We start from the raw sequence: 15,203 nt of genomic DNA on the forward strand, positions 1-15,203 counted from the left end.
CCATCAGCACACAACCCCAGGGCTCTGCTGTCTTCCTCTCCCCTTTTTCTGTGCAAAAAGAGGGAAAAAGGTGATCCTGCTTCTCTGCAGGCTGGGCTGGGATGGCAGGAAGCAAACGTGGGGGGTGTTTGCTCTGTCCAGGATGGAGCCTGGATTTGGCCTGGAGCAGCCAGCTTAGCTTTTGCCAAGAGCCTCCATCGAGTCTGTGGCAGCTTGGGGGCTTTGGGAGGGTGAATTGTCCCCCAGCATGTTCATTTCCATCTGCACTGTACTCCCTGCTGGGCTGGGCTGTGGGAATCCTCCCATGGCAGCTCTGCAGGTGGGGGTTGTGGCTGTGGATTAATACAATAATGTCATCATTCTTGATCAGTGTTGAAATTGTTGCCTTTCGGGGTTTTTGATTTTTATCCGAATGCTCCTGCCTAGCAGAGAACAGGGCTCCTGCAGGCACCCACAGTGCCTTTTGTTGATGCTCTTTTTTATCTTGTGTTACATCTCCATTTAAACCTCATCTGTCTTTGAGCTGAGTCCTCGATTCTGCCCGCAGAAATAGCTCACACAGGAGAGGCTGTGGGTTTCTAACTCACATCACATTGATGAGCACAACCCAGTGATGATTCCTGTTCCACGAAGGTTTTGCTGCCTTCCTCAGCCATTGGTGAACATGCAGCATCCTCCTGCCTTGAGTCTTTCCTTAAACTGCTTCCACAGCCCCACAGAGTAGCTGGAAATGTTGAGCCATCCCTCTGACATGCTGCACTGGGCATTTTTCAGCCCTCAAGCCCCTCCACTGCTGCGCTGCTCACTCACTGTGTTAGATGAGCTCTTTGGGAGATGGAGAGCAGTTTCCAAAATGGTAATTTGAGCTTTTCATTAACTCTTTGGCCAGGGCTATTCGTGGACTTGCTCTAAAACATCTTGTACCACTGACTAATATTGATTAGCTTAAAAAATTAACCTGCAGGCTTTGCTGCTTCGTTAGGCAGGGTTTCACTGCACTGATGGAAGCCATGGGCCCACGTTGAGAGTTGCAATTACTTTGGGTGTTCCATCATTTTCCTTGGGACTAAGAAGGTGGTTTCTGTCAGTTGCTGGGGTCAGATGCCCACAAAGCCATGCAGATCTCCACAGCCTGATGTGCTAATCCCAGCATGCCAGCAGTCCCCCTGCAGTGCCCCTGTGTGTGAGAGCTGTGTGAGCACATCCCTGCAGCACCTGAGTTACCTCTGCTGAGCACAGAGACCACTGGGGCTTAGAAAAACCACTTGTTATGGCCCTGGAAAAAAACAAATGTATGTATTAGCTACACTAACTTTCACTGCAGAGGGAAATGCCTGTTCTGGCAGATCAGGAGCTGCTCTGGGAAGCACATGTGAGCATGTGAACAGGACCCCTGTTTGCACATGCCTGTGTGTGCACCACAATCTGCTCTGGTGCCTCTTTTATACAGGGAAAAGGCAGTTCCTGCTTCCATCTCATAGCTAAGGAGAGAAGGGAGAATTAAGGCTCAGACCCCACTGCTGACAGCCAGGGGGACATTTTGACCTTTCTCTGAAAGGGGAGGAGAAGCTGCATGGTCAAAGCAACAAACCTCAGCTTGAGTGAAGCATTAAGAAATGAAGTGGTGCCACATTTAAGATTAATCATCCAGTCATGCCATGTCCATTAGGAGTCTTCATCAGCTGGTCCATTGCACAGCATCAGGGTCTTAGGTGAAATGGGATTTTGCTGTGAACAGGGGTGTGTGAAAAAGAGCTCTTAAATCTCTCTGGATGGGGTGCAGCTGTCTGGAAGGCTGGAGATCACTGCAGGGTGTGCCTATAATCCTGTCGCTGGGTACTGCCAGGTGAATTCCACTGCTACAGCTGAAATCAGGCTGGGTACAGGGCAGCCTCTGCCTTAGAGCAGAAAGTAAGGATCAGTGTGAGCCTGATGGTGGTTTTGTCCAGGAGGCTTGTGGATGCTGGATGGGAAGATGAGATGATGAGCAGCCATTTGAGTGGAAGAAAGAGCAGGAGCTCTTTGTGGGGTACAATAAGCATGCTTCTCTGGGGTTCAGAGCAGGGCTTAAGCAACAGGGGCTGTGACACAATGTGATGTAAATCCCACTGTGAAGCTGCAGGTGTTGTGTGTGTGATCACCCAGCTCTCAGCTCCCTGCTCTGGCCAGAAATGCTCCTGCTGCAGTCCTGCCCTCAGGAATACATCCCAACCAGGGTCTCTTGGACACTGCTTGCAGCACCACCAGCATTGTCTGGAGGTCAGAGCTTGCCCTGGTGTAGCCCAGCCAGGAGCTGTTTGGTGCCCATGCTGGGTGTGGCAGCCACAGGTGCACCAGTGGCACTGGGTGCAGGGACAGGAGTGTGGCACAGGTGCCACTGGGGTCATGCAGCAGCAGAGTCTGGTGGGCAGAGGGGCTGTGGAGGTGAGTGTGTCCCAGCTGCTTTAGTCACTCGTCCCCAGGCAGCCTTGGGGTGCCCCTGGGGCTGAGGTGGCCTGTGGGGGACATGCTGCTGGCACCACATTGCTGCTGCTCCTAAAGGGGCTGCAGGGCTGGTGTGGGCAGCAAAACCCTTCCCACAGCCCTTTGCTCTTACAGAGCCTCTTCTGGACTGTGGCTGCCCCTCAGCAGGGCTCCCCTCTGGTCTGGAAATGCAGACCTGGCTCATCCATGCTCATCCATCATCTCACCTCTGGGCAAAGCCAGGGATGGCCCTTTGGTTCTGTACCAGAAAATGACACCAAACTGCACAGCAGCCCCACAGAGGGACTCCTGCAATCTTCCGTTCCAAGCTGGAAAAGTTCCTTTATCTTATGGATGAGTGCTGCAGCAAGCACTTCAAAAATGTCATTTTGTGCCTGGTTTCCCCACTGCTACAAATGGGAGCAGCAGTCAGGAAAATCTCTGCTGCATGTAATGGAGTAGCTGTCGGGTTCATCATTTCTGAGCTTGGAACACTTAAGATTGAGGATTGAGGGAGGAATTGGTAACATCTGCTTGTTGCAGCTTGAGATCTTGGGTGTCAAACCATTGCTGCTGTGTCCTGCACAGAGCAGGAAGGACCTTTTACAGCTGACAGACCTGCTCTGGGGAGGGTAAATAGCCCTCCTCCTTCTCCTCCTCCCCCTTTGCCTTCTCTTCCTCCCTGGGAGGGCTGCTGAAGGGCAGCTGAAAGGAGCCCAGCAGCCTGTCCAGTGCCACCTCTGGTTATGCCTGCTGGGTTTTAGGTGCATTTCATGCCACTCAGTTGTCCCAAAGCCCCACTCTGCAGGGAGGGCAGTGCTCTCCCAGCCCCTTCCCTGCTCCAGGGGGAGGTGTGTGGTGTGTCCCTCTGGTGCTGTCCCAGCTGTGCTGCTGCAGAGCCCAACGTGCCCTGTGTTGTCCCGCAGTGCCCAGACTCGGCGTGCAAGCAGGACCTGCTGGCCTACCTGCAGCGCATCGCTCTCTACTGCCACCAGCTCAACATCTGCAGCAAGGTCAAGGCCGAGGTGCAGAACCTGGGCGGGGAGCTCGTCGTCTCCGGGGTACGTATGGCACACCTCTGCCTCAGGCAGCTTTGCTTCCACACGAACAGCTCTTCCAAGCTGAGCTTTTCTGTTCAACGCCACAGAATATAGAGCAGAGATGCTGGAGCGTTCAGGGTTTTAATGTATGCAGAGTTTGTGTTGCTGCCTCGTTGTTCTGGGAAGGAACACTTGCTGTGAAAATACAGACTTCACATTTCCTTACTCAACAGTGTTTGCAGACAGATTCACTTCACCTCTGTGTAATCTGTTTTCCAGACTGCTTTTCACTCTTAGTGAGGTTAAATCACTTTTATCAGCACAGCTAAGCCTACCCCAGGTCTCTGCACAGCCTTGGAACATGCTGGGGTCCTGCAATGCTCCAGAGATGTTAATATTTCAGGATAGCTGTGCCCTGAAGAGTGCAGGGATTTTTAGTGGCTGCTCTGGTTTCTGACAGCTGGAAGCTGCCCCAGGCCAGCCTGCTTCCTTATTCCAGCCATTACTTTGCAAATAATTTTTTCACTGTAGTTCATGAAATGCTTCCTCCTAAGACGATTGTGTATGACAGATATTTGTGGGGAGGGAAGTGGAGCTAAATTCTTAATTTCTTCTGGCACACTCCTCTTTGCCCTGCACAGGCATGTTTGGGCACTGGTGCTTTTGTCCAGCCATGTCAGGACTGAGGCAGGAGGTTTGAAGAAGGGACAGTATTGGCTGATATTGCAGTATTGCTCCCTGAATCCTTAACAGCAAATGGAAAAAACTTAACACATTCTGCCATTTGGATATCAGAGAATCATGGAACAGTTTGGGTTGGAAGGGACCTTAAAGCCCATCCAGTGCCACCCCCAGCCATGGGCAGGAACATCTTCCACTGTCCCAGGCTGCTCTAAGCCCTGTCAGCCTGACCTTGGACACTGCCAGGGATCCAGGGGCAGCCACAGCTTCTCTGGGCACTCTGTGCCAGTGATATTTTCCAGTGCTGTCCTGTTTGATATTTCAATTGCTTAAACTTACTAGCACAGATTCCCTCCCAAAAACCAGGGAGAGCTGTGGAAGGAGAGCTTTGGGTCATCAGCAGCAGGTCAGCAATAGACACCCTGCACAAGCTGAGCCCATCTGGGGCTGATGGGGCTGTGCTGCCCTTCCTGCTGCTGCCAGCCCCCCTTCTGCCTTTCCACCCCCCCCTGCTGCCTTTCCAGCCCCTCCTGCTCCATTTCCAGCCCCCCAGAGCTGCTCCAGGGGCTGTGGTGGAATATGCTGCTGTGTGCTGCTGCTCCATGTCCTGGGAGCTGGGAGGCTGAAGGCATCGTGCTGTCAAAGCAGGAGATGTGTTATTATGTAGCAATACATACTCCAGGGTTTCACTGCAGTTACTCAGTGTCTCCAGCATTTACATCCCCCCTGCCATAAATTAGTTAGAGAACAGCCTGGCATCTGTAGTCTGATCTCCTGGTTTTATCCCTTCTCCTCGAGCCTGGCCACTGGGGCTGAGTGTTGCCAGCAGCAGTGTTGAGCTCCATGGGATAATCAGATGAAGACCTCAGCCAGTCCAGAGACATCACCTGCCTGAAAGGAAGATTCTGTCCAGTGCTAACACCCTGCCTGTGGAGCAGAGTGCTGTGAGAGCAGAGCCACAGCCTGGGCAGGCAGAGCTGGCACCTTCAGCCTGACTTCATTCAGAAAAGCATCTCCCTGCTCTCCTGGCATTAATGGTTTTTCCTGCTGTGAGCATTCATGGAAACGGCCCAGGGCAGTGGCAGTGGTTTCCAGGCTGCTGACTGGAGAGGAGGGCAGAGCACAGGGTTTGACAGAGGATCTGAGGTGCTGTGGTGGCACTCGGGGCACAGCAGGGGGGGAAAGGAGGGGACAGTGTCCCAGAAAAGCCACCAGGCCCTGCCTGGCTGGGTTTGCTGCTGGACAAGCCATGGCTGCAAGCTTTTCCCCCAGAGCCTTCCTCAGAGGTCTCTACAGCAGGGTGTAAGTTTGTAGAGGCAGCTGAGTTCTTGTGGAAGCTCAGCAGAGGTGCTGAACCCCTGCCCTGGGCCAAACCCTGTTCCGGGCCAAACCCTGCCCCAGGCCAAACCCTGCCCCAGACCAAACCCTCCCCCAGGCCAAGCCCTGCCCCAGACCATTAGGCCTTCACAAGTGAGAGGTCCCACCCAGAGCAGGACTCTGGCCCCTGAAGAATGAGGTCCCAGCTGAGGTCACCACAGTGCTCCTCCCCTCTCTCTTCCACCCAGCCCTAGCCTAAGCTCTTTGTCCCATCTGTTCCCTACAGCTTTGACAAATTCATGTTTTTCCTTGTTTTGATGCTCTTGTAAATCAGGAACCAGCTGGGAAAGGGCTCCAGGCCTGGCTGGTGATGCAGTTGTGTTTCTTCCTTCCCAATACAACTTAGTATTCTAGGGCAATTTAAATATTTATTATCAGCGATTAAGATATTACTACAGCTTTATTAATTTCATTAGAGAATAATCTACTGTTAAAAGTTTAATCACAAAAGCAAAAGGCAGAATACAAATTATTCCCATTGCCATTAATATGGAAAATGCAGACAGGGGGGCAAACTCTGCTTTTGTGTTGGTGGCACAAGTCAGGTTTGTAACCACTGAGTGTCCAGAGGAAAATCCTGCCTCAAACCGGGAGCCTCAGGTTTCAAAGGAAAAACAAAAATCAGTTCCATAAACCAATTTTCAAGTGGTTTTGCCCCCCAGGGCTGTGGTGTTTGCAGTGGAATGGTGTGTTTGGAGGTTCCAAGGTGTGTAACTGTGTGTCCCTCTGGCAGGTGGACAGTGCCATGTCCCTGATCCAGGCAGCCAAGAACCTGATGAACGCCGTGGTGCAGACGGTCAAGGCGTCCTACGTTGCCTCCACCAAGTACCAGAAGTCCCAGGGCATGGCTTCCCTCAACCTGCCAGCTGTCTCCTGGAAGATGAAGGCTCCAGAGAAGAAACCCCTGGTCAAGAGGGAGAAACAGGACGAGACCCAGACTAAAATCAAGAGGGCATCCCAGAAGAAGCACGTGAACCCTGTGCAGGCTCTCAGCGAGTTCAAGGCCATGGAGAGTATCTAGAGGAGGGCTTTGGCTCGGGGTGTTCTTCTCTAGACCACTACTGCTACTTCCAGAACTCTACTTTTAATATCCTGAGGATTTTTCAAAAAATTACTATTCCTCCAAATGTATTTACTTAATATAATTTTGATAACTTTGTTTAGATTACATGGGGAGATACTCAAATTTCTAAGTCCTATCAGTATATCTTCAGCCTGCAGAAGTGTGGTAATTTAGATGGCTTTTAGATTACAGGGGTGGATTTCTAGCTGGAAACTGTTTTTTATAATCTTGCTTTAAATGAAATATTCTATAACCAAAGAGGATTTTACAGTAACACTAACGGTTAACACTAATCATGCTACTCAGAGACTCAAGTTTATCATGGTGACCAAGAGAGAAAAATTAGATTTTTTACTCAAAAAAAGTAATTAATGGAATTACTGTATGTGTTAGTGTATCTCTGCTGTGGGGGTGGAGAGGGAGCAAGCTCAGAGGAGTTTGAAAATGCAGCAGGCAGTGGCTGTGTGACCACAGCTGGAAAACAGCTGGAAAATCGATACACCTGTGCCTGGGCTGAGCTGTGCTAAGGATCCTGTGTGGAGCTGGGCTTGTGGTGCCTTGGGGCTGTGATGCTGCTTTCCCTGGGCTGCCCGGAGCCCTCTGGGTGGTTGCCATGTGCTCCTGGCACTGGGGCACTTCTCCTTCCCGAGGGGTTTCTCTGCCAGGGGAGCTCCCGGGCCAATCCCTGCGGAAACATCCCCTGGTGTGGGCGGCCGAGCTCTCCTGTGTGACACGGACGGGAATTTTAATGCCTGGTTACAAATTACTAATGTATTTTGCTGCGGGACACTAATAAAGTTGCTTTTCCCAGATGGTGCATTGTGGTGCTGTGAATGGAGCGAGCCCAGCCCGCCCCTCGGCCCCCCCTCGCCATTCAGATGCAAATCAGCTTTGTGCTCATTCCTCATAATTGCTCTGCATCCCGCCTTGGGCTTCCAGAGGTACCCAGGAAATCGTGTTTGCTCAGGCTGCAATTTAGACTGTACATTATTTGTGATAACTATAGCTACAAGGTATAATTTCGCTGTCTTATTTAAATTTAGTGAATTTCTGTGTGTTCCACACATCCCAGTCGAGTCGGGTGCTGGGGAAGCAGGGCCTGCACAGGGTGCCTGTTCCTGTAGAGCTCCCCTGAACTGGGAAAGCCTGGGCTGTGCTCAGTGCCTAAACTGCAGCTCCATTTTAGAGCTCAGCCTTGGCACTGAAATGTTATAATTTTATTTATCTCAATCAGCTTCTAATATATTAAGGTTATTGCTGTCATGTTACTGTAATGTTGATTGGAATTAAGCTAAATAGTTTTTGGGATATTTTTGCCAAATGTATTATGTTTTCAAGCATTTTAGCCTCTTGAGTATAGCTATTAAACAGTGGAATTATAGGCTATTTTCATACACCCTTAACATGTAAACAGGCTGGGAGGGGGAGCTCTGCTCCTCCATTGACATTTGGGGGTTAACAGAACAGAGAGGCTGTAGATCTTCGTTTACATATAATTATTAACTGATTTTATACAATATGGGGTTTTGTTCTCCTGGTGTGAAAGTCTTAAACGTGAAAGTCTTAAAGGTGACTTTCCCTGGGCTGTTCAGGGAGTACATCCAGTGCATCTGTCCATCCCCCCCCCATACAATCTATTAATGATGTACAGACAAATTTAAATGTATTTAGCTTTTAAATACGTTAATTTAATTTATACTACAAACACTGAGCATCAAGTCTGCAAGACATTACAATGTATTTCCCCTGGTGAGAGGTACAAGCCCAGGGGGTGCAGGAGCAGCAGGAACAGGATGGGGACAGGAGGCCAAAAAACCTCAACTCACATTTCTTTTGTACCCAAGAACTGCTCCTCCGGGAATTGTGCTTGGGTTTGGAGAGGAGAAGGGCATCGAGGTGAATCATTATTGGTGTCACTTAATTGCTCTGTTAGGAGTGCAGCAGCAGCGGCTGGCGGGGAGCAAACGCCTCTCCCCACAGCAGAGGGGGATTAGTGTCATTAACCCCCAGTTTGAGTAGCTGGGGACGCGGTGGTGACACAAGCACACTCTGCAGCCCCTCGGTGCCGAAGGGCCGCGGACGGGGAGCGGCTGCGGAGACACCGCCGGGAACTGCGGGATGGGCAATGCTCTGGGAGCGGGGCTGGGAGCGGCGGGTCCTTGGGCTGGAACCGGGCAGGGGAGCTCCGAGCCGGGGCTGGAGCAGGGCTGGGGAGCTCTGAAACGGGGCTGGAGCAGGGCAGGGAAGGAAGGGCAGCTCCTCATCCCAAAGCTAACCCAGCCCCGGAGCTCCGCGGAGCAGCGCCGCTCCAGCCCTTGCTCGCGGTGGCCAAGCGGCGCCTGAGGGTTGCTCAGCACCACCCCAAGCCCCAGGTGGGTCAGGAGTCCCAAAACCCAAGAGCACCTATCCCGCTGCGCCAGGGAATTCCAGCCCTGCGTGTGACAGCGGCAGCGGCGCTGGGGCAGCGGCTCAGCGAGGGGGTCCGGCCGCCAGCGAAGCTGTGACTTTATTAGGGAGCCAATTGAAGAGAATTACAGTAATTACTGCTCCATGTAATTAAGCGCTGGGGAAGGGCTCGTGCAGTCGCTCCCGCTGCGGCTGCTGGAGGACGATGTTCGGCTCGGGAGGGAGTGAACGCGGGGAGCTTCAGCCGCCTGCCCCCGATCGTGAGCCAAACCCCAGTTCCCAATTCCCAACCCTCCGTGGACAGGGCATGGGGGACCCACCGTGGCTTTGGGCCGGGAAGGGCTGTAGGATTTCCCTGCCCGCCAGCTCCCCAGGCACTGCCTGAAACACAGCAGAGTACTTGCTGGAGAGGTTGGGGGGGTGGGTTTTGGCAGTGATTTTAAGAGATTTGGGGGTTTTTTGCAGTGCGTTGGGACAGCAGCTCTGCTGAGGCTGTGCCAAAGCCCGGCAGACCTGGCTGTGCCAAAGCCCAGCAGACCTGGCTGTGCAGGGATCTCCGGAAGATGAACCCACATTATCTTCTAAAGTGTATTAGTGAAACCACATTAAATCCTCAGGAGATAGCCTTATTCCACATTTCAAGTGCTCTTAATTCAATTCCGCGGTGAATGGAGCCACGTTGAATTTATGCCACTTTAATTGTGTGTGAAGTTTCCATGCCACGATTTAATGCCCATTAATGAATGCCTTTCCCACTCCGAGCTCTCCCCGCGCTCCCAGCGCCTTTGGGATGTGTCAGAGAGCAGCGGCGGGCAGGGGGACACGGGGGACACGGGGGATATGGGGGACACGGGGACACGGGGGACATGGGGGGCACGGGGGACACGGGGGACACGGGGGACATGGGGGGCACGGGGGTGGGACAGGAGAGGGGCAGGGGGCACCCCAGGCTGTGTTTTCCAACACACCTGCTGGGTCCAAAACACTCCACGGCAGCCAAACCTCAAATAGACAATTCGAGGAGAGAGCAGAGAGGGTGGGGAGGGGCGAGTGTGTTCCAAACCCCAACAAATGGGTGAGAAAAGGAAAAATCCATTAAGGCACATCAGCTGCTCCAGGGGTGTCACCAGGACCCTCCTGAGGGCACAGGCACTTCCTGCTGCCATCCCAGGCCACAGGGGCCATCCATCCCAGGGCTGGGCACAGTGTCACTGACCAGCAGCCACCACCTGCTCCCTCCTGAGCTGCCCTGGAGGCCCACGGGCACCTCTCCATCCCCAGGGCCAGCACAGGCATCCCCAGCAAGCCCCTGCTCAAAAACTTGTCAGGTTTAAGACTTTTAGGAAGAGTGAGTGGAGTTTTGGCTTTGAGGGTTGGACAGGGGGGGCTGCTGGTGGTTTTCTCCCTAGCTCAGCCCTTGAAGAGGTGTTAGACAATCCCCACCTCATTAAATCCACCTGTGAGACAGTGACAAGGCCAGGCAGGGCCCCTGTGCTGATCCCCTCCACTTCTGCTGGATCCCTGCTCTGCCTGGCATCACTCCAGAGGCTCAGCTTTCCAGCAGAAAGGCCCCTTCCTGTGCTTGTCCTGGCTGTTGCCATCAGATATATGTATTTTTTTTTTAAACCTTCAAAGCAAAGCTCTGGCAGGGCTGGGTGGGAAATGCATTACACATAAAAATAGAAAAAAAAATTGAATGCCAGCAAAACAGCCTGAACAAACCCCAAAAAGAGAAAGATAAAAAAAGAATCAATAGTTATAATTAGTCCTGCTACTTAACAGTGACAAGTGACATGCTGTACATGGGAGCCACAAATCTTTGAGCATGAAGGGCTCACTTTTGGGGTGGTCATGGCCAGGGGATGGTCCTGCTGCGAGCCAAGGCTGGGTCAGAGCCCTCCAGAGAGTTCCTCCAACCAGCACAGCCACCTCTCATGGGGACATCTGGAGCCCTTGCCACCCAAACCATCCTGGAACCAACGGAGGACACAGCAGGTGCCATGGCTGGGGCAGTGTCAGTGGAGGCCTTGTTCCCCCCACAGTGCACACCTCCATTTCTCCAGCAGTATCCATGCAAACAAGACATGTCCCCTGCCCCAAGGTATTCTAATAACGAAGTTGCTGGCACACAGTGCTGGGATCTCGTTTAGTCCAGCAGTTTATTCCAAAATGCACCTACACTGGTGCCATCCAAACTCACACTGTCACCCTGAATTCCCTGGAACTGGTCTGAACCTGCAGTTTCACCTCAGTTCCTGGATGATGGTGTTTATAGAGCCCAGGAGCTCCCTGAAGTAGCCATCCTTGTCCCCTTCCCTCTGCTCCTCGGCCGCCAGCTCCTCGTACTCGCTGCGCAGGAGGCTGAGGGTGCTGCCCAGGGCAGGGTCCCCCCGGTAGTGCTCCCTGCAGAAGGCCATCAGCACCCCCACCAGCTTGAGGACCTTCTCACGGGTGTCGTGCTCGGGCATGGCCAGCAGATTGGGCACCACAGCACACCAGTCCTGCTCCACCACTGCTGGCACCAGCCTGACCTGCTGGTACTGCTGGATTTTCTCCTCCATCTGCTCTCCATGCTGTGAGCCCTCAAGCAGCATCTGTGGGAAGTGGTGGAACACAGATGAATACCCCTGTCAGAGAGGAACTCCCAGGAGGTGACACACTAGAGGAGGATGCACATCCCCTGCCACCTGTCTTGGATGGGGACTTGCCATGGAAGACCAGACTGTGGTTGTGTCCTGGCTCCCTGGCCACAGGGGCTAGTTGTCCACCCTGGAAAATTCCCAGTGATTGGGGATTCTGTGTCACACAGCCTGGGAGGGGATTCAAGGGGCAGGAAGCTCAGCAGGACTTGTAAAGTCTCTGGTCTGGTGCTTTTTGCTGCTGGACAGGTGCCTGCAGCACCTACTGAACATCATACCAGAGATGGAGATCTCAGTCTCCTCCAGCCACAGCCAGACCTTCCCCTCCCAGCCTGGTCCAGAAAACCCCAGTGCTGAAATTCTGCAGGAGCTGCATTCCTTACAGCAAGAGAGACCAACCCAGAGCAGCACCTGGGCCAGGGGGAGGAAGGGAACCCCCAAAACACATCACCCCCACACCCTTTGGGGCTCAGGTGGTGGAGAGGTTGTTGATAGAATGAAATTCCCAAACGGGCTGCATTCCCTGAGGGCTCCTCCTGCCTTGGTGCTGACCCCTGTGATAATTCCAGTGTCTGTAAGGCAGGGCTCTGTGCCATGGGCTGCCAGGGGAAGGTGAGGGTTCTGTGGGACTGCTGGGCAGAAATCCAGCCCTGGGGCAGCCAGCAGGCACAGGAGCTGCCAGGAGAAGCCTTGGGACAGTCCTGAGGTGGTCAGTATCATGTTCCCTGGTCACCAGTGACAATGGGCTCTGCCAGGCCCTGTGAGAGCCTGGTCACAAGGATTGACAGGAATGACACAGTGGGGACATGGAAGGACAACACCAAGGAGACATCCCCTCTCCTGCTGGACTGCAGCTAGGATTTGGGGTGAAAAGGAAGGAATGTTCAAGAGCAGCCATTCAGAGCCCCATGGACTCGTGTTTTGCACTGAGAGCTGCCAAGGTGGTTTGTGATTCCAAACTAACCCATCTGACAGTCACCCAGCCCATTCCAAACCTGCCACCCCAGCTCAGAGCAGCCCCCCAGCACCCAGGGTACAGCATTTCCAATCCAAAGAACTGCTAAAAATCACTTTTTTACCATAAAGCCCAGAATCTGCTAGGCTGTGCCTGCCCCAGACCCTCAGAGCTGGAAACAGAGCTGGCTGCCAGAGGGGGCAGCTGGAAAATGGGCAGCAGGATCAAATGGCAATGGTTTGAGTCAAAATGCCCATATCTGCTCCTTCCCCATGGAGCTGACAGGATCATGTTAGAGTCAGCACCTGATATGATTTCAGGCCTGCTAAAATAATTTGCACCTTTACAAAGTCTCCTGGAAAATAAGTGATTTAACAGAGAGGTGCTGCTCTGCCGTGCCTGCAACCCAGGTATTAGAGCAGCCATAATCCGCAGGGCAAATTGGCCATAAACTGAGCCAGAGTGGATTTAATTCCCATTCTCTGGAGTCAGGGAAACGCACAGACTGAACAACAAGCCATGGCGAGGAAAGACAGGCTTTAAACTGACATTTACAGCAGTAATCCAGGGTATTTGAAAATAAAACATGGAACGTGGCGGGCTGGGCTCCAGCGAGGGACGTGCAGCAGGCAGAGGCTCTCTGGCAGGCAGGGACACGAGGTGCTGGCCTGTCCCCTGGCACTTGGCTGGACACCACAGCCCAGGCCTGCATTCCCTGCTCATGTCCTTGGTGTTCTGCTGTTTAAACACCCTCGGGAGGAAATGGTGGCTTGAAGGCAAACAAAGCTTCCAGCTCCTCTGGGCTCCCCCAGGCACCCATGTGGTGATGGCCAAGGGGCTGGAGGAGACTCTTCCCCTGTGATGCTGGGTTGGCTCCTCCTCATCCCTGTCCTGTGAGGATATTCAGCCCTGCCTGTGTTTGGGAATGAAGGTGGGGAGTGCCCGGCCAGGTCCCACCCCAGCTGCTCACCTTCTCCATGATGAGGTCGTAGAGCAGTGTCACCACACGGACATGGAGAGTCTCCATCCCCTTCTGCCGGAAGAGGCTCCTGAGCACCTGGAGGCCTCCCAGCTTGAGGAACTGCTGCTGGGCATAGGGAAAGTGCCTCAGCATGGAGGACAGGGCAAAGAGAGCCTGGTGGAGAGAGAGAGGGCCATCAGCACAATGGCCATGGTCACCACATGTGGCACAGCCCCTCTTCATGGCACCCCACGGCGGCAGGAGAAACACGCTCCAGCCCATCTGTGTTGAGCTCTCTGGAAAATGCATCCCACCCTCTCTTTGTGAGGAGCATCTCCAACAGTCCCCCTTGCTCCTGATCCCACTCCTCTCCAACACTGTGAGGCTGCCCAAAGTTGGCTATTTCCATCCAAACCCCAACCCATGCTGTCACTGAGAGGCCCATGGCCAGCCCCTGACAGACCCAAAGCCAGCACTTCTCACTGCTCACTGCTCACCCCCACACGGGCACAGAGCCTGGCCATGGGATGGGGTGAGGGGGTCGAGCATTGCTCAGCACAGCCCAATCCCTGCCAGGTGGTTTGGATGCCTGGGCTGATGTCCCTACACTTGGAGGACAAGGCCACAATGCTCCCTGGCCCAGAGCCCGTCCAGGTGAAGCACCACACAGCAACAGCCAGAGCCCAGCACCCACCTGTGCCCCCAGGCCTTGGCTCGGAGCCGAGGAGGCAATTAGGGGCCACCCCAGCCCCGCTGTCTGGCTCTGACAGCCGAGGTGGCACGGGGATGGCTGTGCCCGCCCGGGGCAGGGCACACTGCTCATCTGGGCTCCTGCCAGAGCCGAGGCTGGGCGCACACGGGGCTGGACCTGCGTCCCGCTCTGCGCCGACAGATCCGAGCTGACAGCCATGTCTTCCCCGCTCCCATTTGCTTCTATTTTCCATTTTCCGAGTTGCCGCTGGTGCATTTGAGATGCTGCTGTCTCCCTTTTAATCCCGGGCCAGAGGACGGCAGAGGGAAGAAATGCACTTTTGGCCTCGCTGCTGTGCACGGCTGTGAGCAGCAGGGCGGAAAAACCAGCGGAGCGGGAGCCCAGGGCTGCTGCCCTGTGCAGGAAGGGCTGGGGCACCAGCCTGTCCTTGGGATCCAGGCTGGACACACAGGACACTCTACACAGCATGGGAACTGAAAATTAAAAGCCTCTGTCCTCCTGGAAAAGGGGGTTTAACTCTCGGAGGGTTACATGTGAATGTGGACAATACTGAGCCCATCCCTCTGTCTTGGATTGATGATATGATAATCCTTTATCCCCTATTGTTGGCTTATATGCCCAAGAAAGAAAAAAATGTGTGGTCCTGTCTCTTTAACTGCACCCAGCCGCAGAGAGAAACGCGGGTTGTTTTGAAAACATTTTCCCCAAGCCTCGCTCTGGGGAGAGGATTCGTCGCCCGGCAGAGACTGCGTGCTGGACGGGGGTCGGAGTGAGCTCTGTTCCCGTTTTTTCCATTCTTCTTCTTTTTCCTCGTTTGGACCCCTTCTCTTCGATCTGCTTTGCCACCCGGAGACCCAGGAGGGCCAGAGGACAGCAGAGCTCTCCAGGGAGCTCCACCCGGCCCCG

At 53.7% G+C, this 15,203-nt stretch overlaps 2 protein-coding genes across 2 annotated transcripts in view; one reads left to right on the forward strand and one right to left on the reverse strand.

Moving 5' to 3' along the window:
• Positions 1-7,436, forward strand: part of CTNNA1 (catenin alpha 1) — a 120,850-nt gene extending 113,414 nt beyond the window's left edge. Inside the window, exons 17-18 of the mRNA XM_085073242.1 lie at positions 3,390-3,524; positions 6,295-7,436. Of these exons, the coding sequence (XP_084929368.1) occupies positions 3,390-3,524; positions 6,295-6,582 (423 nt within the window). The 3' untranslated portion in view covers positions 6,583-7,436. The remainder of the gene's footprint in view (positions 1-3,389; positions 3,525-6,294) is intronic.
• A 3,683-nt stretch (positions 7,437-11,119) lies between these two features.
• SIL1 (SIL1 nucleotide exchange factor) overlaps positions 11,120-15,203 on the reverse strand; it is a 76,927-nt gene continuing 72,843 nt past the window's right edge. The window contains exons 8-9 of the mRNA XM_085073243.1: positions 13,595-13,759; positions 11,120-11,624 (exon numbers count right to left, since the gene is read on the reverse strand). Coding sequence (XP_084929369.1) covers positions 11,274-11,624; positions 13,595-13,759 — 516 coding nt within the window. The 3' untranslated portion in view covers positions 11,120-11,273. The remainder of the gene's footprint in view (positions 11,625-13,594; positions 13,760-15,203) is intronic.

The sequence above is a fragment of the Lichenostomus cassidix genome, chromosome 13, assembly GCF_008360975.1.
Source record: "Lichenostomus cassidix isolate B80296 chromosome 13, HeHo_3.0, whole genome shotgun sequence".
Taxonomy (NCBI): Eukaryota; Metazoa; Chordata; class Aves; order Passeriformes; family Meliphagidae; genus Lichenostomus; species Lichenostomus cassidix.